This window comes from Boleophthalmus pectinirostris, unplaced genomic scaffold, assembly GCF_026225935.1.
Source record: "Boleophthalmus pectinirostris isolate CB_2022bp ecotype Guang Dong unplaced genomic scaffold, ASM2622593v1 HiC_scaffold_20, whole genome shotgun sequence".
NCBI classification, from domain to species: domain Eukaryota; kingdom Metazoa; phylum Chordata; class Actinopteri; order Gobiiformes; family Gobiidae; genus Boleophthalmus; species Boleophthalmus pectinirostris.
In genome coordinates this window covers 1,598,759-1,621,514 of record NW_026571153.1, presented here as the reverse complement: position 1 = coordinate 1,621,514, position 22,756 = coordinate 1,598,759, and the positions used below count along the sequence as shown (strand labels likewise).

The window sequence follows — 22,756 nt, the reverse complement described above, 5'->3', positions numbered from 1 at the left end:
ATCTGTTGTATTTGTATTAAACTGGAGCAAAGCATCATGGTCTTTGTAGTTCTTGGTGCTTTTCTCCTCAGTGGAGCTTCTGTTTGAGTCTAAACTCAAATCGTTTCGCCGTCTTTTTTTTTTTTTTTTTTTTTTTTGTCGCCGCGGAAACGGAACAAACGACTTCATTCGTGATGCAGAAACGGAGGGAGGGGGCGGGGCCTGATTCTCCCGCAGCAATGCATCATGGACGATTGAGTTTTGGTTCACAAACACTAAATAACCGTGAGCGCCACATCGGCTCCACGTTCTCTCCATCTCTCCATCGCTCCATCGCTTCATCTCTCCATCTTTCCATCGCTCCATCGCTCCATCGTTCTGCTCTCCGGATGAATATTTTATAAGAGCTGGATATTACACCTCTCTTTCTTCTCTTTCTCCCCTCATCCCCCCATCTTTCTTCTCTTTATTCCCCCATCTGTCTTCTCTTTCTCTCCTAATCCTCCCATCTATCTTCTTTCTCTCTCTCTTTCTCCTTCCCCCATATCGTCTCTCTCCCTCTTTTCTTTTCCCCTCGTTTAGTCCTGGTTTAGACCTGGTTTAGTCCTGTTTTAGTCCTGGTTTAATCCTGTTTTAGTCCTGTTTTAGTCCTAGTGTAATCCTGGTTCAGTCCTGGTTCAGTCCTGGTTTAGTCCTGGTTTAGTCCTGTTTTAATCCTGGTTCATTCTTGGTTTAGTCCTGTTTTAGTCTTGTTTTAGTCCTGGTTTAATCCTGGCTAAGTCCCGTTTTAGTCCTGGTTTAGTCCCGTTTTAGTCCTGTTTTAGTCCTGGTTTTAGTCCTAGTTTAGTCCTGGTTCAGTCCTGTTTTAGTCCTGGTTCAGTCCTGTTTTAGTCCTGTTTTAGTCCTGGTTCAGTCCTGTTTTTAGTCCTGGTTCAGTCCTGTTTTAGTCCTGGTTTAATCCTGTTTTTAGTCCTGGTTTAGTTCTGGTTTAGTCCTGGTATTTAGTATCTTAGTCGTACAAAATAAAATCTTACTTATGAAATGTTTTGCTCTTTCTTCTTCTTCTTATTTCGCTCTTTCACTCGTTCGTAGCGACGCAAAAATCCGGCGTCTTTTCTCGCTGATCCTGTAAAAAACTTAGACCTTAGACCATGAAAACCCTGAGATCTAACGTTTCATATCCATCTGAGAGTTTGACGTCATCACATTCATCTTCTTCTTTTCCGTTGCAGGTTGTTCGAGACCCTTCAGTCCCTGTTCTGGTCCATCTTCGGTCTCCTGAACCTCTACGTCACGAACGTCAGGGCCAGACACGAGTTCACGGAGTTCGTGGGGGCGACCATGTTCGGGACGTACAACATCATCTCGCTGGTGGTTCTGCTCAACATGCTGATCGCCATGATGAACAACTCCTACCAGCTCATCGCGGTGAGCTCCACACACAACCCGAGAACCCGAGAATCTCAAGAACCCAAATGCCCCAAGAACCTGAACCCAAACTCCCCAATAAGCTGAACCCAAACTTCTCAGGAACCCAAACACAAATGCCCCAAGAACCTGAACCCAAACGCCCCAAGAACCTGAACACAAATACCCCAAGAACATGAACCCAAACCCCCCAAAGAACCTGAACACAAATGCCCCAAGAACCCAAACCCAAACTTCCCAGGAACCCAAACACAAAGGCCCCAAGAACCTGAACCCAAACACCCCAAGAACCTGAACACAAAATACCCCAAGAACCTGAACCCAAACCCCCAAAGAACCTGAACCCAAATGCCCCAAGAACCCAAATGCCTAAAGAACCCAAATGCCTGAAGAACCTGAACCCAAATGCCCCAAGAACCCAAACCCAAACTTCCCAGGAACCCAAACACAAAGGCCCCAAGAACCTGAAACCCAAACGCCCCAAGAACCTGAACCCAAATCGCCCCAAGAACCTGAACCCAAATGCCCCAAGAACCTGAACCCAAATGCCCCAAGAACATGAGCCCAAACTCCCCAAGAACCTAAACCCAACGCCCAAAGAACCCAAACTTCCCCGAAACCCAAACCCAAATGCCCCAAGAACCTGAACCCAAACCCCCAAAGAACCTGAACCCAAATGCCTAAAGAACCTGAACCCAAATGCCCCAAGAACCCAAACCCAAACTTCCCAAGAAACCCAAACGCCCGAAGAACCTGAACCCAAACGCCCCAAGAACCAAACGACACTAATCTGAGCTGTGTTCTAATGTTTCCTCGTCACCAACAGACCTGGAGTTGTGTTTTGTTTCATTCACACACGTTTAACACATACATTCTGCACATTTAGGCTGAATTCTTCTCTCAAAACTTAAAACACTCTGTTCCACCTTGTGATGTCATGTGGTGATACTGCAGAAAGTGCTCCACTGTGGTTTTTAAACTCCGCACACCTTCACTAGAATCATTTGGATCATTTCAGATCTCTGGAATTGGCGATCTCTACTGAACTAAAGGAGCTGTTAAAGTGCCGCATCATGACATCACAAGGTGGAACAAAGTGTTTGGAGCTTTGGAGATGTAGAAGGACTAATAATAAAGAGTTACTCAAACATGCGAATCAAACAAAACACAACTCGCTTTCTCTCTCCCTTCAGGTCCAGGTTTCGCACACACTCACCCAAGACTGTGCAGCTTCAACGCAACATTTGGAAAAAACTTCACCAACTGGAAACAAATTTGGACTTGGAACCAAAAATGTAAAGAGGAAGGATCTTCTTCAGGACTAAAGGATCTGGTACGCCAAACCGTCATTGGAGGAATCTGGGTTTCCAGACTCGTTCTCCTTATGGACTTCTTGGGTCTTCGCAAGAGTTTTTCACGAACTCGCTCGACGTTCTCTCCCGTCTTTCCAGATCCTTTAGTCCTGCAGAATCAGCCGAACTCTGCACATTTTTGGCTCCGAGTCCAAATTTGTTGCCAGTCGGTGAAGTTTTTCCAAATGTTTGGGTAAGTGTGTTCAGCAGATTCCAAAAACGCAAAATGACTTCTGTTTGGGAGTGAACGGCTCAACCTGAAAACAGAACAAAAATAAAACATCAACTATAAAATCTTGATCTGTTTTTATACATTCTGTGAAAATTTGAGGTGATTTCAACAAGAACTGGCAAAATTATTGACCTGCGAATGTCAATTTTTTTGGACACTCTGTACTTTTACTTTTTACTCTTAAAGTACATTCTTCAGTAGGTGTGATACTTTTACTTTTACGTGAGTTATCCTTTGCTTTGTATCTGTTCTAAAATCTCCTGTGTTTTTTTTTCTCAGGACCACGCGGACATCGAGTGGAAGTTCGCTCGCACGAAGCTGTGGATGAGTTACTTCGACGAGGGCGGGACTCTTCCTCCGCCCTTCAACATCGTGCCCAGCCCCAAGTCCGTGTGGTACCTGCTCATGTGGCTCCACGGGCGTCTGTGCGAGCGAGGCCAGCCCCCGGGACGACCCCCACAAGTGCGAAAACCTCCGAGAGTTCACGGTGAGACCAGAGACGGAGCGAGAGGGACGGGGGAGAGGTCTAAAGGCCAATTTATGTCGACGCGTAGCCCTAGTCTAAACGTCGCAGGCAGCACGGGAAGCGATGCACATTCCATGTCGGCTTTTCTTTCTTTCAGTATACATTGAGAAATAATGTGTTTAGTGCAGCTTTGCGCATATGTGTTTACATTTTACAGAAACGAAACTTAAAGGTTGTATGGAGGATTTTTTTTTTTTGTTTTCAAACTGTCAGTGAAAGATTAAAATACCATCACAGAGACGCAGCAGCTTTGTAATTATGATGACCAAAAAAAAAGAACGAAAATCTATCAACTGTGGACGTAGTGAGGACAGATAAACATCAGCCAATAGAAAACGAGGCTCCCTCATTTTCTATTGGCTGTTAGGTTGTCAATCAAACTCCCTAGTGTAACTGACTCGTCGGAGCGCGGGGATTACGTGGTTTACGCAGCGGTTCTTAGAGGCATTTTCGAACTGTCGCTTCCTCGCATTTCGCACAAAGTTTGTCGCGACGGCGGACGAGAATCCACGACCGGTTCGCGGCGAAAGAAAGTCCGTTTTTGAGGTCGCTGAAAGAAGAAGAGAAGAGGAAAAGGAGCGAAGCCAAACTGAGGTGATTCTTGGAGATCTCGTCCAGCGATGGCGCGACCGAAGCAGACGAAGGGTCTAAAAACTGACGCGTCGGTCGCTGAATTACTTCTAGACAGGAAACTTCAACAGTGATTCTGAACGCGCACAAGGACTGTCGCTGTATTTCTCTTCCCTTAAAAAAATCCTCTATACAACCTTTAAAACCGCATGACTAATTTACATAAACAAAGCGCTCATAAAACAGCTCCTGGTACGAGGTTCAGCTTCTGTCGGACTTAAAAAGGACACGACTCAGTGGAATATGCGTGTCTTTCTGTGACAGAGGGATATTGTACTAATGTTGAGTCTGTTCTGTGCTTTTATCGCGTTAGAGATGGTTCATGTTAAACTTTTCAGAGATTATACGTCTGCGGGTCACACACACAGACACACGTTTATATGAACGGACAGATATCGTCGCCCCCTAGCGCTTTGGCAGTGAATTACATCGCGGTGCACGGACCTCGACGCAGATCCATAAATCAAAAACGACAGCGACAAGGCGACGGCGGCGGAGCGACGCAGAACTAGACTTCAGCCTTAAGGTGTAAGGAAGAGTGTGATCGGTCAAACCCGGAATTTACACCAGGAGCATCAGCAGCTAAACTCTGTAAAACTGTGTTCTCACGTTTAAACTCTAAACTCTGTGTATTTTCACTTTTAAAATCTAATGTAATAACGGCCGTTGGACGCACGTATGACGACTCGTGTTCTGCTGCTGCGATTACTTACTGATGACTACAGCGTGATCGGTCCAACAGATTTCCACACGTCTCCTTCCAAACACAAACTAACATGTTTTTCATTCTGCTCATTATTTATTCATTAGCTCATGTTTTAATGTTCATTCATGTTGATCATGTCGAACATTTAGAGCAGTTACTCTTAGGAACAGAAAATTACCCTGACAGGAAAATGGAAAATGTCCCAAGAACCCAAACCCAAACTCCCGAAGAACCAAACCAAAACTCCTGAAGAACTCAAACCAAACTCCTGAAGAACCCAAACACAAACGCTCCGACTGAATATATTAAAAGTCCTTTGTTACATGAACGGACGCCAACGTGTTTGGACCAGCGAGTTGATCTTCGTCAGGGCAAAGTAGTGAATTAGAGCAAATATTTGGGGATATTTCTCCTACAGCATCATCGTCAGAACTGAAGAACTTTCAGTTTTCTGATTTCTCTTCTATCTTTGTTTGCATGTTTGTGGTGTGTTTGTTTGTGTGTTTGTGGGTGCAGTGTGTGTCTCGTGTGTGTGTGTGTCTCGTGTGTGTGTGTGTGTGTGTGCGTCTCGTGTGTGTGTGTCTCGTGTGTGTGTGTGTGTGTGTGTCTCGTGTGTGTGTGTCTCTCGTGTGTGTGTTTTATGTAACACTGGCAGCAGATGCAGATGAGGAGATGTTAAAGCTGCTCCTCGTTTCACAGCTGAGCTTCATGTTTGGAGATCACACGCTTCCTCACAATCCAAACACACACACACACACACACAAACGTCGTACAGTCTGGGTTTATCAGGCAACACTCTCGACAAACCTGTGTCAAACCGTTTGTGTTTCGTGGGAAAAGTCTGTTTTATTAAATCAAATATGAAGCCAAAGCGAGTTACTCAAGACTCAAGACTGATCCAGACTTTTCCACAGACTCGGGTCGTTTCTCTTCACTGGTTTTGTGTTTTGTTAAAGTCGCTGTCGTCAGATGAACACAAACGACACCAAGGACCCTAAATTAAGCATTTTTTTATGTCCAAAATGTAGTTTATGGGTCTGGTCAAGTGTTAACGGAGGGAAACAGGGTCAGATTTTTGACATTCAAATGTCTCTTATTCAGAAACTAGAGGAACTATTGAAATAAGTAAAGTATCAGAATGTAGGAAAGAGTTACACTCCAACAGGGTCAAGTTAAACCTGTGAGATTCTTTCAAGTTCAAGACAAAAAATTTAAAAACTCATGTCGGTAACGGAGGGAATGAAATATGCAGCACTTTTTGGTCAATAAATCCAAACAGTGATAACTCTTGGTTCTCACTTACATATCCTTAACAAACTGGTTTGAATATTTGCTTCATATAGTTTTCTACCATAATGGTACAAGATTAGGTTGAAAAACCTCTCTGACTTTTTGACTCATGAGATTTTTTATTAAGAAAGTTCATGGTAACGGAGGGAAAGTAACGGAGGGAAAATTGTACAAAACAAGTAGAAGGTGCAGGATTTTACATCATTTGTCTTTTTTCTTCTGAAAAACTTTAATATTACTTCAAAAATGAAAGAAAACTATTTCTATAAAATATGTCAGTCCTTCCAAGAACATTTTTACATTTTAAATACTTTTTTTTTTTTTTTAATCCTGTCCCTTCATCAACAGTTCAAAGATGGAATAACACAAGATATGATGAAATACAAACATTTATTTACATGATTTTTAGGTCTTTGAAATTTGGGAAATAATTTTTCTTCCATGTTTCATTCATGGTCTGTTTAAAAACAGATGGAACTTTACAACCAAAAATGGAACAGAAAAAGGTCAACAGTTTGATAAACTCGAGTACATATGGATCTGTTCAATACATTTTTATATCAGATGAATGAACTTGAAGTTTGGTCTTGTTGTTTACTTCTGTTTGGTCCCGTCACATGTTTGTGTGTGTGAATTTTAGTATCTGTTTTGTTTTTTTTTTGTTTGTTTTTTTGTTTACATGCATCCTGAATTTCAAACTTCTGGTCATCGTACAATTCATTCTGGGACGGATCCTCTGAAAAAGTGAACATCAAACCTCCGTGTTTGTTTTCCCAGTGGGACGTGTCAAAGTGACAAAGTCTTTTGAACCATGTCACTTTTGTTTGTGGTTGTGATATTGTCATATTTTAGTTCTGGGATTCGGACGTCGTCATCGTGTGGTTGTTGATGTTCTAACAGCGGAAAACGACTCGAGAAACGGACTTCGGAGGTTTGCGAACTCCATAAGTGCAAAAGTGAATCAGATGTGTGTGAATCTATGTCAAACCTCCGTTCAAACTGTTTGAAGACTGGGCAGTATTGATCCACAGGAAGGACGTAAATCATCCCGAGTTTGTGGTGAACATTTTGTATGTGGAGCGACAACAAAGGAAACTCCCCGATCCCTCGTTCAACTTGGAGAGAATGTGGTCGATTTATTCATGAAGACAAGTCGTGTCTGGGGGCAACTCCTGATTTATTGATAAAACGTTCACGCTGAGGAAAAGGAAAAGAGGAGCTGGAAGTAAAACGCCCCGATTCAGCAACAAATGAAAATCCAACCCCCAAAGAGAAACAGATTTAGAGTTAGTTGATGGTCAGATAAAAGTTCTAAAGAGAGTTGGTCTCAAAAAATAACTAAATAAATAAAAAAACTTGTACTTCTGCAATATGGAAGCATTTTGGCTTCAGGACACATTTGTTTATGTTTTACAGAAATGAAACTTAAAACCACATGACTCATTTACATAAACTAATGTCTCAGGACCAGACCCAGACCCAGACCAGACCCAGACCCAGACCAGACCGAGACCAGACCAGACCCAGAGACCAACCCAGACCAGACCCAGACCATACCCAGACCAGACCAGAGCCCCAGACCAGACCAGACCAGACCCAGACCAGACCCAGACCAGACAGAGACCAGACCCAGACCAGACCAGACCCAGACCAGACAGAGACCAGACCCAGACCAGACCGAGACTGAGACTGGACCAGAGCGGGATTGAGACGAGAACGACAGAGACCTCTGAGACTGAGATCAGAACTGAGATCAGGACCAGACCGAGACCAGACCGGAACCACACTGGGACCTGACCAGGACGAGACCGAACCAGACTGGACCCACCGAGACTGAGACCAGACGAGACCAGAGCGGGACGGACCGAAGACCGAGACCAACTGAGACCAGACCGGGACCGAGACTGGAACTGGTCAGGACCAACTGGGACTGAGACTGAGACCAGGCCGAGACCAGACCGGGACCAGGCTGGATTGAGACCGAGACTGAGACCGGAACTGAGACCAGACTGGGAGAGACCGAAACCGGCCGACCAGACCAGAGCCACGGCAGGGCCGGAGCTGTGAAGCTTTGAAGCATTTTGGGGTGATCCGGAAGAAATCCTGGATTCTTCATTGTGGTAAATACGATTGACCAAACAGGATCATTTTATGGGGAAACACATTAATAGAGGGGGACTGTAGTCCTTGGCGGAGTCTGCGCTCTTGACTGCTTTTCTAGTTTCATTTGTTTTCGTTGGATTTTTGTTTTTTTGTTTTTTTGTTTCGTTTCGTTTTTTCGTTTGTTTTCGTTTGTTTTCGTTTTTTGTTTTCGTTTTGTTTTGTTTTCGTTTGTTTTCGTTTGTTTTCATTGGATGTTTTCCAGGTTTATCCGTTTATAAAATCTGAAGTTCTGACGTTTGTGTTTTTGTTTGTGTTTGTTTTTCCGCAGGAGAAACACGCCGACAGCCTCATCCAAAACCAGCACTACCAGGTGAGAACAACAACAACAACAACAACACACACACTCGTTTCCACGGAGACGTCACCGCTGTGTCTGGAATGTCCCGCAGTGTGACTTTAAACAGATCGACTTTATTTTAGAAAAAAAAAAACTTTCGGAGGAGAGAAAGAGAGAGAAGGAAGAGAGGGAAGGGAAAAGAAAGAGAGAGGAGGGAGATAGGGTGGAGGGAGAGAGAGGAGAGAGCGTAGGGAGAGGGAGTGATGGAGAGAATAAAGAGGGAGAGAGTAAAGAGGGAGAGAGAGGTGAGAGAGGAGGGAGAGAGGAGAAAAAGAGAGGAGGGAAGGGAGACGACAGAGGTACGGAGGGAGGGAGGAGGAGAAAAATAGAGGAGGGAGAGGACAGAAGGAGGGATGGAGGGAGGGAGGAAGGAGAAAGAGAGAGGAGAGGGTAAAGGGATAGAGGGAGAGAGAAGAGAAATGTAGGGGAAGGGAGTGATGAGAAAATAGAGAGGAGGGAAGAGAGGGACAGAGGGGGGGAGAGAGAGGCGTTGGAGGGGTAAGAGAATAAAGAGGAAGAGGAAAGAAGAGAGAATAAAGAGGGAGAGGAGTAGAAGGAAGGGAAGGAGGAGGGAGGGGAGGAGAAATAGGATAAGGGAGAGAGAGAGAGAGGATAGAGGGATAGAGGAGGGAGGAGAAAGGAGGGAGAGAGAAGAGAGAGTGTAGGGAAGAAGGAGGATGGAGAGAGTAAAGAGAGGGGAGAGAGAAAAAGAGGAGGGGAGGACAGGGAGGGAGTAAAGAATAAGAGATAGAGAGAGGGTGGAGGGAGAGAGCATAAAGGGAGGAGGGAGAGAGAGAGAGTCGAAGGAAGGAGAAGTGAGGAAGGATTGGAAGAGGGAGGAGAAAGAGAGAGCGCGAGAGAAGAGGGAGGAAAGCGAGGGAGGAGAAATAGGATAGGAGGGAGAGGACAGGGAAGAAGGGGGAGGACGAGAGAGGTAGAGGGTTGGAGGGAAGAGGAGAAAGAGAGAGGAGGGAGGGAGTAAAAGAAGGTAAAGAGAGAGAGAGGGAGTAAAGAGGAAGAGGAAGGAAGGAAGAGAGAATAAAGAGGGAGGGAGAGAGACAGTAGAAGGATGGAGAGAGAGAGAGGAGGGAGTGAGAGAGGGGAGAAAGAGAGGATAGAGGGAGGGAGAGGGTATATGAGGGAGAGAGGGAGAAGGGAGGAGGAGAGAGAGAGAGTGTAGAGAGGGAGTGATGGAGAGGAGAGAGAGGGAGAGGAGAAAGGAGGAAGGAGAGAGGGAGTAAAGAAAGAAGAGAGCGAGAGGGAGGAGGGGGAGAGAGAGGAAAAGGAAGAAGGAAAGGAAGTGGAGGAGAGAGGAGAAAGTGAGAGAATAGAGGGGAAGGAAACAGGGGGAGGGAAGAAGAGTAGGGAGGAGAGAATAGAGGAGAGAAGTAAAGTGGGAGAGGGAGGAGGGAGGAGGAGAGAGACAGAGTGGAGGGAGAGAGAGGATAGAGGATATAGGGATGGAGGGAGAGAGGAAGGGTCAGGAGAGAAAGACGAGAGGGAGGAGGAGGAAAAGAAAGTAAAGAGGACAGACGGTACAGGAGGGAGGAGAAAGAAGAGAAAGAGGGAGAGACTGGAGGGAGGAGAGCGTAAAGAGGGAGGAAGAGAGAGGGGAGGGGATCAGAAGAGGACACGAGGAAGAGAGGGAGAGTGAAAGAGAGAGAGAAGGAGGTGATGGGAAGAAAAGAGAGAGGATGGAGCGTTGACAGAGAGATGAGATGGTAGACGGATGGATGGATGGTAGACGGATTAGATAGATAGATGGAATGGATGGATGAATAGATGGATGGATGGATGGATAATGGATGGGAAGGATAGATAGATAGACGGATGGATGATGACGAGATGATGGATGATGGAGGATGGATAGACGGATGGCGGATGGATGGATGGATGGATGATAGACGGATGGATGATGTGGAATGGATAGACGGATGGAGACGGATGGATGGATATGAAAGACGGATGGATGGATGGATGGATGGACGGGATGGATGGGACGGATGGAACGGATGGATGGATAGAGGATGGATGGATGGATGGATAGACGGATGGATGGATGATGGATAGAGGATGGATGGATAGATGGAAGACGGATGGGGATGGATGGATGGATGGATGGATGGATAGACGGATGGATAGATGGATAGACGGATGGATGGATGGATGGATATGGATAGATAGACGGATGGATGGATAGACGGAAGGATGGAATGGAATAGATAGAGATGATGGATAGACGGATGGACGGATGGATGGATAGACGGATGGTGGATGATGGATAGACGATGGATGGATAGATGGATGGATGGATAGATGGATGGATAGAATGATGGATGGATGGAATGATGGATGGATGGATGATAGATGGATGGATGGATGGATGGATGGATGATGGGATGGATGGATGGATGGATGGATGGAATGGTGGATAGACGGATGGATGGATGGATAGATAGACGGATGATGGAATGGATGGATGGATAGACGGATGGATGGATGATGGGATAGCGGATGGATGGATGGATGGATAGACGGATGGATGGATGGATGGATGGATGGATGGATGGATGGATAGATGGATGGATGGATGGATAGACGGATGGATGGATGGATGGATAGAGGATGGATGGATGGATGGTTTTGTCTCTGTAAGACAGAAAGGTTAAGTCCACTGTGAACATTCCAGACAAAACAGTAACATAAATCGTAGTAAGAGTAAAGAAAGCGTTGGGTTTTTGTTTTTTTTTTTTTGGAGAAAATAATTGAAAAAAATCAGTGTAAATGTGCAGAGTTTGTGAGTTAAACTTGTGAATGAAACAAAAAAAAAAAAACTCAACTCCAGGTTTGTTTGTTTTTTGTGTGGAGGAAACTAAATCAGGAGAGAGAAAAGTGTAACTGGGGCGGTTCAGTCGAGGAGATCGGAGAATCTCGAGAAGCGGTGGGCGAACGATCGACAATCACATTTGCATCTTCACTTTAGTTTCTCGGACAGAACTGGCGGCGGTTTCGCTCGCTCCGTCTTTTCGTTTGGCCGTCCTCGCGTTTGGCGGCCGGCGATGGCGATGGCGATGGCGGCGGCGGCGGCGGTGCGGCTGTTCGCGGTTGTGAGCGATGATGATGTTGTTGGCGGCGGCGGCGCTGCTGCTGCTCCTCCGTGATGCTTTGGCAGACAGGTGCGGCGTGGGAGGACTGGCACCGTCTCCCCGGCACCAAATGTTCATGAAATTCAGCAAATAAAAAAAAAAAAAAACAGGTCAAAGCGGATTTAGTCCATCAAACCTGAAACGCTCCAGGATCTGTGTTTAAAGAGACACGTTCAACTCTTCTCTCCCGGTTCTGTTCTAACAGCGTCTCTGTTCTAACAGCGTTCTAAACACTCTGTTCTAACCGTTCAGCGTTCTCGTTCTGTTCTCATTGCGTTTTTGTTCTAACAGCGTCTCTGTTCTAACAGCGTTTCATGTTTCTAACAGCGTCTCTGTTTTAACAGCGTCTCTGTTCTAACAGCGTCTCTGTTCTAACAGCGTCTCTGTTCTAACAGCGTTTATGTTCTAACAGCGTTTATGTTCTAACAGCGTCTCTGTTCTAACAGCGTTTATGTTCTAACATGTTCTACAAAACAGCGTTTATGTTTCTGTTCTAACAGCGTTTATGTTCTAACAGCGTTCTGTTCTAACAGCGTCTCTGTTCTAACAGTGTCTCTGTTCTAACAGCGTCTCTGTTCTAACAGCGTCTCTGTTCTAACAGCGTTTATGTTCTAACAGCGTTTATGTTCTAACAGCGTCTCTGTTCTAACAGCGTCTCTGTTCTAACAGCGTTTCTGTTCTAACAGTGTTTATGTTCTAACAGCGTTTCTGTTCTAACAGCGTTTATGTTCTAACAGCGTCTGTTCTAACAGCGTTTCTGTTCTAACAGCGTTTCTGTTTTCTAACAGCGTTTCAGTTTAACAGTGTTTATGTTCTAACAGCGTTTATGTCTCTGTTCTAACAGCGTTTAGTTCTCTGTTCTCTGTTCTAACAGCGTCTTCTGTTCTAACAGCGTTTATGTTCTAACAGCGTCTCTGTTCTAACAGCGCTCTGTTCTAACAGCGTTTCTGTTCTAACAGCGTTTATGTTCTAACAGCGTTTATGTTCTAACAGCGTCTCTGTTCTAACAGCGTCTCTGTTCTAATGTCGTTTACTCAGTTTGTTGTTTCATTCACATGTTTAAAACACAAACTCTGCACATTTACACTGAGTTTTTCTTGCAAATCTAGTTTAGACCTGGTTTAGACCTGGTTTAGACCTGGTTTAGTCCTGGTTTAGACCTGGTTTAGACCTGGTTTTAGACTGGTTTAGACCTGGTTTAGATCTAGTTTTAGGACCTGGTTTAGTCCTGGTTTTTAGGCCTGGTTTAGACCTGGTTTAGACCTGTTTTAGACTAGTTTAGGCCTGGTTTAGTCCTGGTTTTAGGCCTGGTTTTTAGTCCTGGTTTAGACCTGGTTTTAGACCTGGTTTAGACCTGGTTTAGACCTGGTTTAGACCTGGTTTAGTCCTGGTTTAGACCTGGTTTAGACCTGGTTTTAGACCTGACCTGGTTTAGACCTGGTTTAGATCTAGTTTAGACCTGGTTTAGACCTGGTTTAGACCTGGTTTAGGCCTGTTTTTTTTGGTAGAAACTTTGGTTTGTAAAATATTTGCAGCAATGACTTTAAAGAGTTCAATGAATGCAGAGTTTGTTGTTTCATTCACATGTTTAGAACACAAACTCTGCTAGACTAAACCAGGACTAAACCAGGACTAAACCAGGACTAGACCAGGACTAAAACCAGGACTAACCAGGACTAAACCAGGACAGGACTAAGGACTAAACCAGGACTAACCAGGACTAAACCAGGGACTAGACCAGGACTAACCAGAACTAAACCAGGACTAAACCAGGACTAAACCAGGACTAAACAACAGGACTAGACCAGGACTAGGACTAACCAGGACTAAACCAGACTAAACCAGGACTAAACCAGGACTAAACCAGGACTAAACCAGGACTAAACCAGGACTAGACAGGACTACAGGACTAAACCAGGACTAGACCAGGACTAACCAGGACTAGACTAGACCAGGACTGATCCAGTGTCATTAGTGGAGTATAAATATAAACTGGCTCCAGTCGTCGAGTCGATTTCCTCCGCTGATGTTTTATGTCATAAAAACTCTAAAGTCTCAGTCTGGTCTGACATGGTTTCGGGAAAAGACCAGGACCGGGCTCTTGTTTCCAAGGCAACGGACGCACGTCAAGTATTTTGCGCCGGTCCGGCGTCAGTGACATGTCGGGGGAGTCTAAACTCAAATGCAAAGGCGTCCAAACAGAGGAAACATCATTAGAACACGAATTAAAGCTGCACTGTGTAACTTTTCTGGTGGGGCATCCATCAAATACGTTTTTTCGTCTGGAATGTTCCTCAGTCTGGCTTTAAACTTTCTGAATGTACAAGAAAAATCTGATATTTTTGGTCAGATTGTGTTAAACTGAAGCTCAAATTAGAGTCGAACTTGAGTCACAGAGCTTCAGACGGAGCAGTGCCTCGGGTTAGCTCCGCCCCCACAGCTCACATCAGGACCACCGCTGCCATGGCAACTAACAACAAAATAAAATCGTCGATTATTCTGTATTTTCAATGGTCCAAAGTCCTCAAAATGGCGTCGACGTAACAGGAAAAAAACATCACGCTGCTTTTCCGCTTTTCTTCACGGAGATGTTATTGTTTACAGTATGTGTCTGGAATGTTCCGCAGTGTGGCTTTAAACCTTTCTGTTGTCACGGAGACCAAACCAGACCAGGTTACAGGTCAGATCTGTGGAGAGGCGACCCCGCTCACAGTCACAGTGTCTGTTTTTCGAGGGATTTTTGAGCACTAAAAAAAAACAAAAAAAAAAAAAACCACCTGTAATTGAATAAATGTAAAGTCGAGCTGTTTAAAGTCACACTGTGGAACATTCCAGAGCAGAGCAACGACGTAACCATAGAAACAAGAAGGTGACGGAGAAGTTTTGTGTAACGTACTAACTTAAACTTATAATTTGAAGTTCTGATCATTTCAAAGTCAAACCATTAAATAATTCACATAAAGTACGATTTCTGGATTTATTCTCTCCTGATTTTTTTTTTTTTTTGTTTACTTGTGTTATAATCGACCTGTAACCATGGCGACTGTGTCCAACAGGAAGTGATCCGTAGCCTGGTGAAGCGGTACGTGGCGGCCATGATCCGCAGCGCCAAGACGGACGAGGGGCTCACCGAGGAAAACTTCAAGGTGGGACTTTTACCAACCGAGGATTTTTGTGTCTAAAGGTGCAGTGCGGAACATTTCTGCTGGAGCGTCCGCCGCCTGTTTGTCTCCATGGAAACGTCATCACTTTGTCTAGAANTCACATCAGGACCACCGCTGCCATGGCAACTAACAACAAAATAAAATCGTCGATTATTCTGTATTTTCAATGGTCCAAAGTCCTCAAAATGGCGTCGACGTAACAGGAAAAAAAACATCACGCTGCTTTTCCGCTTTTCTTCACGGAGATGTTATTGTTTACAGTATGTGTCTGGAATGTTCCGCAGTGTGGCTTTAAACCTTTCTATTGTCACGGAGACCAAACCAGACCAGGTTACAGGTCAGATCTGTGGAGAGGCGACCCCGCTCACAGTCACAGTGTCTGTTTTTCGAGGGATTCTTGAGCACTAAAAAAAACAAAAAAAACAAAAACACCTGTAATTGAATAAATGTAAAGTTGAGCTGTTTAAAGTCACACTGTGGAAACATTCCAGAGCAGAGCAACGACGTAACCATAGAAACAAGAAGGTGACGGAGAAGTTTTGTGTAACGTACTAACTTAAACTTATAATTTGAAGTTCTGATCATTTTCAAAGTCAAACCATTAAATAATTCACATAAAGTACGATTTCTGGATTTATTCTCTCCTGATTTTTTTTTTTTTTTGTTTACTTGTGTTATAATCGACCTGTAACCATGGCGACTGTGTCCAACAGGAAGTGATCCGTAGCCTGGTGAAGCGGTACGTGGCGGCCATGATCCGCAGCGCCAAGACGGACGAGGGGCTCACCGAGGAAAACTTCAAGGTGGGACTTTTACCAACCGAGGATTTTTGTGTCTAAAGGTGCAGTGCGGAACATTTCTGCTGGAGCGTCCGCCGCCTGTTTGTCTCCATGGAAACGTCATCACTTTGTCTAGAATGTTGCACAGTACAGATTAAAAATAGGGAGTATTAGCTGTTACATAAGGATGAGTTGTTGTAGAGTTGTAGGGAGTATTATCTGTTGTTGTGCAGTTGTAGGGAGTTATTATTTGTTTGTGAGTTTGTAGGGAGTATTATCTGTTGTTGTTTAGTCAGTTTAGTAGGGAGTATTATTGTTTGTTGTGCAGTTTGTAGGGAGTATTATCTGTTGTTGTTGTACAGTTGTAGGGAGTATTATCTGTTTGTGTTGTGTTGTTGTAGTGTTGTAGGGAGTATTATCTTGTTTGTTTGTACAGTTGTAGGGAGTATTATCTGTTGTACTTGTTGTTTGTAGGAGTATTATCTGTTTGTTGTACAGTTGTAGGGAGTATTATTGGTTGTACGGTTGTAGGGAGTATTATCTGTTGTTGTGCAGTTGTTTGTAGGGAGTATTATCTGTTACACAAGGGTGAGTTATTGTACAGTTGTAGGGAGTATTATCTGTTGTACACGTTTACACTTGTAGGGAGTATTATCTGTTACACAAAGGTGAGTTTATTGTACAGTTGTAGGGAGTATTATCTGTTGTTGTACAGTTGTAGGGAGTATTATTTGTTGTTGTACACTTGTAGGGAGTATTATTTGTTGTTGTACAGTTGTAGGGAGTATTATCTGTAACATAAGGGTGAGTTATTGTACACTTGTAGGGAGTATTATCTGCATCTACCACAAAGGAGACAGGCAGGTTCCGGGTCAGATCTGTGGAGAGGCTTTACAGTTATTCAATCACAGGTGCATTTTTTAAAGCTCAAAAAGTCCCTCAAACGGGGGTGGCCTCTCCGCAGACCTGACCCGGAACTTGGTCTGGTTCGGTCTCCGTGAAGACAGAAAGGTTTAACAGCCTCCAGAAAAGTTCCACAGTGCAGCTTTTTTACATAAACATATCGCAGTATTTTGTATTTATTTTTATATGTAGACCTGGTTTAGTCCTGGTTTAGTCCTGGTTTAGTCCTGGTTTAGTCCTGGTTTAGTCCTGGTTTAGTCCTGGTTTAGACCTGGTTTAGTCCTGGTTTAGTCCTGGTTTAGACCTGGTTTAGACCTGGTTTAGTCCTGGTTTGTCCTGGTTTAGACCTGGTTTAGTCCTGGTTTAGTCCTGGTTTAGACCTGGTTTAGTCCTGGTTTAGTCCTGGTTTAGTCCTGGTTTAGTCCTGGTTTAGTCCTGGTTTAGTCCTGGTTTAGACCTGGTTTAGTCCTGGTTTAGACCTGGTTTACCTGGTTTAGACCTGGTTTAGTCCTGGTTTAGTCCTGGTTTAGACCTGACCTTTTAGTCCTGGTTTAGTCCTGGTTTAGTCCTGGTTTAGTCACCTGGTTTAGTCCTGGTTTAGACCTGGTTTAGAACCTGGTTTAGTCCTGGTTTAGTCCTGGTTTAGTCCTGGTTTAGACCTGTTAGTCTGGTTTATTCCTGGTTTAGACCTGTTTAGTAGTTGGTTAGCTGTTTAGTCCTGGTTTAGACTGGTTTAGACCTGGTTTAGTCCTGGTTTAGACCTGGTTTAGTCCTGGTTTAGACCTGGTTTTAGTCCTGGTTTAGTCCTGGTTTAGTCCTGGTTTAGGTCCTGGTTTATTCCTGGTTCTTAGACCTGGTTTAGACCTGGTTTAGTCCTGGTTTAGACCTGGTTTTAGTCCTGGTTTAGTCCTGGTTTAGACCTGGTTTAGTCCTGGTTTAGACGTTTTAGACCTGGTTTAGAGTGGTTTAGTCCTGGTTTAGACCTGGTTTAGTCCTGTTTAGACCTGGTTTAGTCCTGGTTTTAGTCCTGGTTTAGACCTGGTTAGTCCTGGTTTAGTCCCTGGTTTAGACCTGGTTTAGTCCTGGTTTAGTCCTGGTTTAGTCCCTGGTTTAGTCCTGGTTTAGTCCTGGTTTAGACCTGTTTAGTCCTGGTTTAGACCTGGTTTAGTCCTGGTTTAGTCCTGGTTTTAGACCTGGTTTAGTCCTGGTTTAGTCCTGGTTTAGTCCTGGTTTACCTGGTTTAGTCCTGGTTTAGTCCTGGTTTATTCCTGGTTTAGTCCTGGTTTAGTCCTGGTTAGGACCTGGTTTAGAACCTGGTTTAACCTGGTTTAGTCCTGGTTTAGACTGGTTTTAGTCTGGTTAGTCTGTTTAGTCCTGTTTAGTCCTTTTAGGTTTAGACCTGTTTAGACCTGGTTAGACCTGGTTTAGTCCTTGGTTTAGACCTGGTTCCTGGTTTAGTCCTGGTTTAGTCCTGGTTTAGTCCTGGTTTAATCGGGTCTAAACCTCCATTTTCCACTTTTCCTCTTAAATCCAAATATTCCGAGCGGCTGGAGTTTGGACGAGCGGCTTTTGAAGTGGGATATTTTTTCCTTTGGGCTTTCGAGCGAAAAAAAAAAAAAGAAAAAAAAAGAAAAAAAGGAAAAGAAAAAGAAAAGAACCCTCCCTCCCTCCCTCCCTGCCGTCGTGCGTTGCTCATCTCGGTGTTTTTCCGAGTGAGAAGGAGATTTAGGACGGAACAAAAACGTGCTAAACTAACATCAGCTGGAGCCACAGTCCCACCGGAAAAAAAAAAAAAAAAAAAACGGAAAAAAAAAACCCTGGAACATTTGGACGCCATATGTGCTGTTATTTATTAAAGGGAGAGAGGTTTAAAAGAGTTCACGTCACGCGGTTTTTCTCTGGTTTTAATCGAGTTTCCTCATCACAAAAAGACGGAAAGTGTGTCTGAATGTCGCCCCCGGCTCCTCGTCCTCGAGTCTGAAACTCAAACTGAAAATATGATCAAAGCAAGAAATTCTCTCTAAATCTGAGCAAAACAAAATGATTTTATTTGGAAATCACAACGATAAAAAGTAAATTAAGATGAAAATACATAGAAAGGTTAAAAAAAAGACTAAAACACCAGACTAAAGACTAAACCAGGAACCAGACTAAACCAGGACTAAACCAGACTAAACCAGGAAACTAAACCAGAACGGGACTAAACCAGGGACTAAACCCAGGAACTAAACCAGGAAACCAGGCTCTAAAGGATAAACAGGACGAAACCAGGTCTAAACAGGACTAAACCAGGACTTAAACCAGGACTAAACCAGGAGGACTAAAAAACAGGACTAAACAGGACTAAACTAGGACTAAACCAGGTCTAAACTAAATCAGGAAAAACCAGAAAACCAGGTCTAAACCAGGACTAAACCAGGTCTTAAACCAGGACTAAACCTAAACCAGGACTAAACCAAACTAACCAGGACTAAACAGGACTAAACCAGGACTAAACCAGGACTAAACCAGGACTAACAGGACTAAACCAGGTCTAAACCAGGACTAAAACCAGGACTAAACCAGGCTAAACCAGGACTAAAACAAACCAGGACTAAAACTAAACCAGGACTAAACCAGGACTAAACCAGGACTAAATCAGGATAAATCAGGAAACTAAACAGGACTAAAACAGGACTAAAACTGGACTAAAACTGGACTAAATCAGGACTAAATCAGGACTAAACCAGGTCTAAATCAGGTCTAAACCAGGACTAAACCAGGTCTAAACCAGGACTAAACCAAGGACTCTAAATCAGGACTAAACCAGGTCTAAACCAGGTTCTAAACCAGGACTAAACCAGGTCTTAAACCAGAAAACCAAATCCTAAAACTGTAAACCAGGACTAAACCAGTTTACCAGAACTAGATTCCAATTTCTTAGTCCAAGATTAGTCCTGGTTTGGTCCTGGTTCAGTCCTGGTTTAGACCTGGTTTAGTCCTGTTTAGTTTAGTCCTGGTTTAGACCTGGTTTAGTCCTGGTTTAGTCCTGGTTGAGTTCTGGTTTGGGCTTCTTTGTTTAGTCCAGTTTTGAAGTCACTCGCCCCACAGTGTCCACCTCCACACAGACACACCGAGTTTAAGATCTGCGGAGAGGAGAGCCGCTCAGAGCGAGAGAGACAGGAGCAGACAGGTGCAGACAGGAGCAGACAGGTGCAGACAGGAGCAGACAGGTGCAGACAGCAGAGCAGACAGGTGCAGAGCAGAGCAGACAGGAGCAGACAGGTGCAGACAGGAGCAGACAGGAGCAGACAGGAGCAGGACAGGAGCAGGACAGGTGCAGACAGACAGGTGCAGACAGGAGCAGACAGGAGCAGACAGGAGCAGACAGGTGCAGACAGGTGCAGACAGGTGCAGGAGAAAGTGTTATTTTGAGGTTAGGTGTTTGTAAATGGATCCGGGCTCGGGGGGTTGAGGAAGTGTCGGGGTAAAGCAGAGCACAGTCACGGTCCGGTGTCACCTGATGATGTCACCTGATGATGTCACCTGATGATGTCACCTGATGATGTCACCTGATGATGTCACGCAGTGAACGTCTGACCCCAGAGAGACGAGGTCACTGATGGAACAGGACGACCGCGTGGAGCCCAGCGACGGGAAGCAGTTAGGGACAAAAAGCACCGAAAAAAAAACAAAACACCGCAAGTAAAAAGGTCTTTATAAAATCTTCAGTTCCACACGAGGGACGGAACAATAACGGAAATATTTAGATCTGGTTTAGACCTGGTTTAGTACTGGTTTAGTCCTGGTTTAGTCCTGGTTTAGACCTGGTTTAGTCCTGGTTTAGTCCTGGTTTAGACCTGGTTTAGTCCTGGTTTAGTTCAGTCCTGGTTTTAGACCTGGTTTAGACCTGGTCCTGGTTTAGTCCTGGTTTAGTCCTGGTTTAGACCTGGTTTAGTCCTAGTTTAGACCTGGTTTAGACCTGGTTTAGTCCTGGTTTAGTGTTTAGACCTGGTTTAGTCCTTGTTTAGACCTGGTTTAGTCCTAGTTTAGACCTGGTTTAGTCCTGGTTTAGTCCTGGTTTAGACCTGGTTTAGTCCTGGTTTAGGAAAATGTTGAAAACCCGTTCTCTCTCTCTGTCTCAGCTTCTGTGAGCCTCATCTTGGTCTTAAATATTCGTATAAATTCTCTCTACACGATCCTGAGGTTTTTATTTCACTCTTTTGTCCGTAAAACAAATCCTGTTCCTCAAAACCGCAGACCTCACTGAGCTTCATTTGACTGGAGCTGATCTGGGTCCACTTCTTTACACCGTTTCTGTGAACAAGACAAAGTTCGTTCGGGCTCTGACATTTCATACTCCGAGAGACGTTCACACACTTTTGCGTCACCGTCTGCAGCAGATTTATTCCCGGAAACGCTCGGAAAACACGGAATAAAAAGTGAAAACGCGATGCCACTTTTACGTCTTCTGTTCAGACCGTCATCGTGTAAACGTCGCCTGAGAGAAGAACTTTGTCCCTTTCAAAAACCCAAAGAACCTTGTGTCTTTGTTGTACGCAGATTCCTCACGTTTTCTGTTTGTTTTTCCTTCTAGGAGCTGAAGCAGGACATCTCCAGTTTCCGCTACGAAGTCTTGGATCTTTTGGGAAACCGTCGACCTCCGCGAAGGAACTACTCATCGTCCAGCGAGACCACGAGAGAAGACGGCAACACCGCTTCCGAAGACGACAGCGAATCTGGCGACGGCGGAGGAGGAGGAGGAGGAGGAACCGGAGAGAAATCGCAAAAACCGTCGAAAGGAGTCAGCTTCATGGTGCCGCTGGAGGAAGACTCCGGCGCGGGATCTAACCTGGGCGTTTCCGCTTTGGTCCGATCGATTTCCGGGATGCCTTCTTCGGAAAAGGCGAGCGGGCCGGAGGAGGAGGGGCTGGGCTGGGGTTTGGAAGAGGAAGAAGAAGACGGGAAACCAAAAAGCAACGGGCTAAAAACAAACGTCATGTCCGCCACGTCCGCGACCATGCTCGCCTCCACGTCCTTCACGTCGTCCCTGGCGAGAGCCCGAAGCCGACTACAGCAGATGTCAACCACCAGCGGAAAAACGGACTCCTTCAAACGCCTGTCCTACCTGTTTTCCCGATCCAAACGCAAAGCCCCGCCCGTCCCTTTACCGCTCCAAACCTCGCCGAGCTTCACGATTTCCGACGGGTTACTGCGACCGCTGGGCAGCCACGGACACGCCGACTTCGGCCACGTGACGAGGAGCGAGCCCCACCTGCACGAAGTGGGGCGCTCCGCCGCGGACAGCATCGGCGCGGCGTTCTCGCCCTCGCGCCGCACGAACGGACGGGACTCGCTGCTCGCCGCCCTGCCCCGCCCCCCGCCCTGCCCCTGCCAATCGCTGCACTGCGCTTCCAACATGTCCGAATCCAGCTCGCGGCTCCTGGACTCCAGCGAGGACGTTTTCCAGGGAGGCGGCGTCGGGATGGGGATGCCGGGGTTGCCGGGGTTGTCGGCGGCGGAGCAAATTTCAGGAAGCGGGCGGGGCTCGTTAATGGGCGGGTGGGTGGGGCCTTGCGATGATGTCATGGAGGACAGCTGCGAGGTCATCGAGGAATCGGTGACGACGCAGCTATAGGACGGACTCGGTCGCGTGACTGTTACCGTTTTCGTTTCGTTCGTTTGTTCGGAAAATAACGGCGAGAGACAGAGAGAGAGGTGGGCGGAGCCAGGAGCCAACTCGGGATTCGGAGGTCGGTCGCCGCTACGGGATTTTTTTTTTAGCGGATTTTCTACGAAGGCAGTTTGATGTCATCTGGACAACTTCACCAGCATGTAAACCCAGATCTATATTTAAAAAGCATTTAACGAAATACTATTTATTATTTATTCTTTTTCTAAATCCATAAACAAACTCCACCTCATGTCAGTTCACAGCAGAGGTGGGACCTGCGAGTCGTGACTTGGACTCGAGTCAGACTTGAGGCACTATTTTTAAGACTTGAGACTTGATAAAAATGGATTAAGACTTGGGACTTGACTAAGACTTGAGGCCTGTGACTTGAAAAGACTCGATGCTTCTCCTAAAAAAAAACATATATATATTTATATATATATATATGTGTGTGTTTTTAGAAAATAC

General features: G+C 45.1%; 1 protein-coding gene across 1 annotated transcript in view; it reads left to right on the top strand.

The window, feature by feature from the left end:
• LOC110173258 (short transient receptor potential channel 5-like) overlaps positions 1-22,252 on the top strand; it is a 48,154-nt gene extending 25,902 nt beyond the window's left edge. The window contains 6 exon segments of the mRNA XM_055156263.1: positions 1,212-1,407; positions 3,271-3,440; positions 3,442-3,478; positions 8,575-8,616; positions 14,846-14,935; positions 21,212-22,252. Coding sequence (XP_055012238.1) covers positions 1,212-1,407; positions 3,271-3,440; positions 3,442-3,478; positions 8,575-8,616; positions 14,846-14,935; positions 21,212-22,252 — 1,576 coding nt within the window.
• Positions 22,253-22,756: the final 504 nt, after the last annotated feature.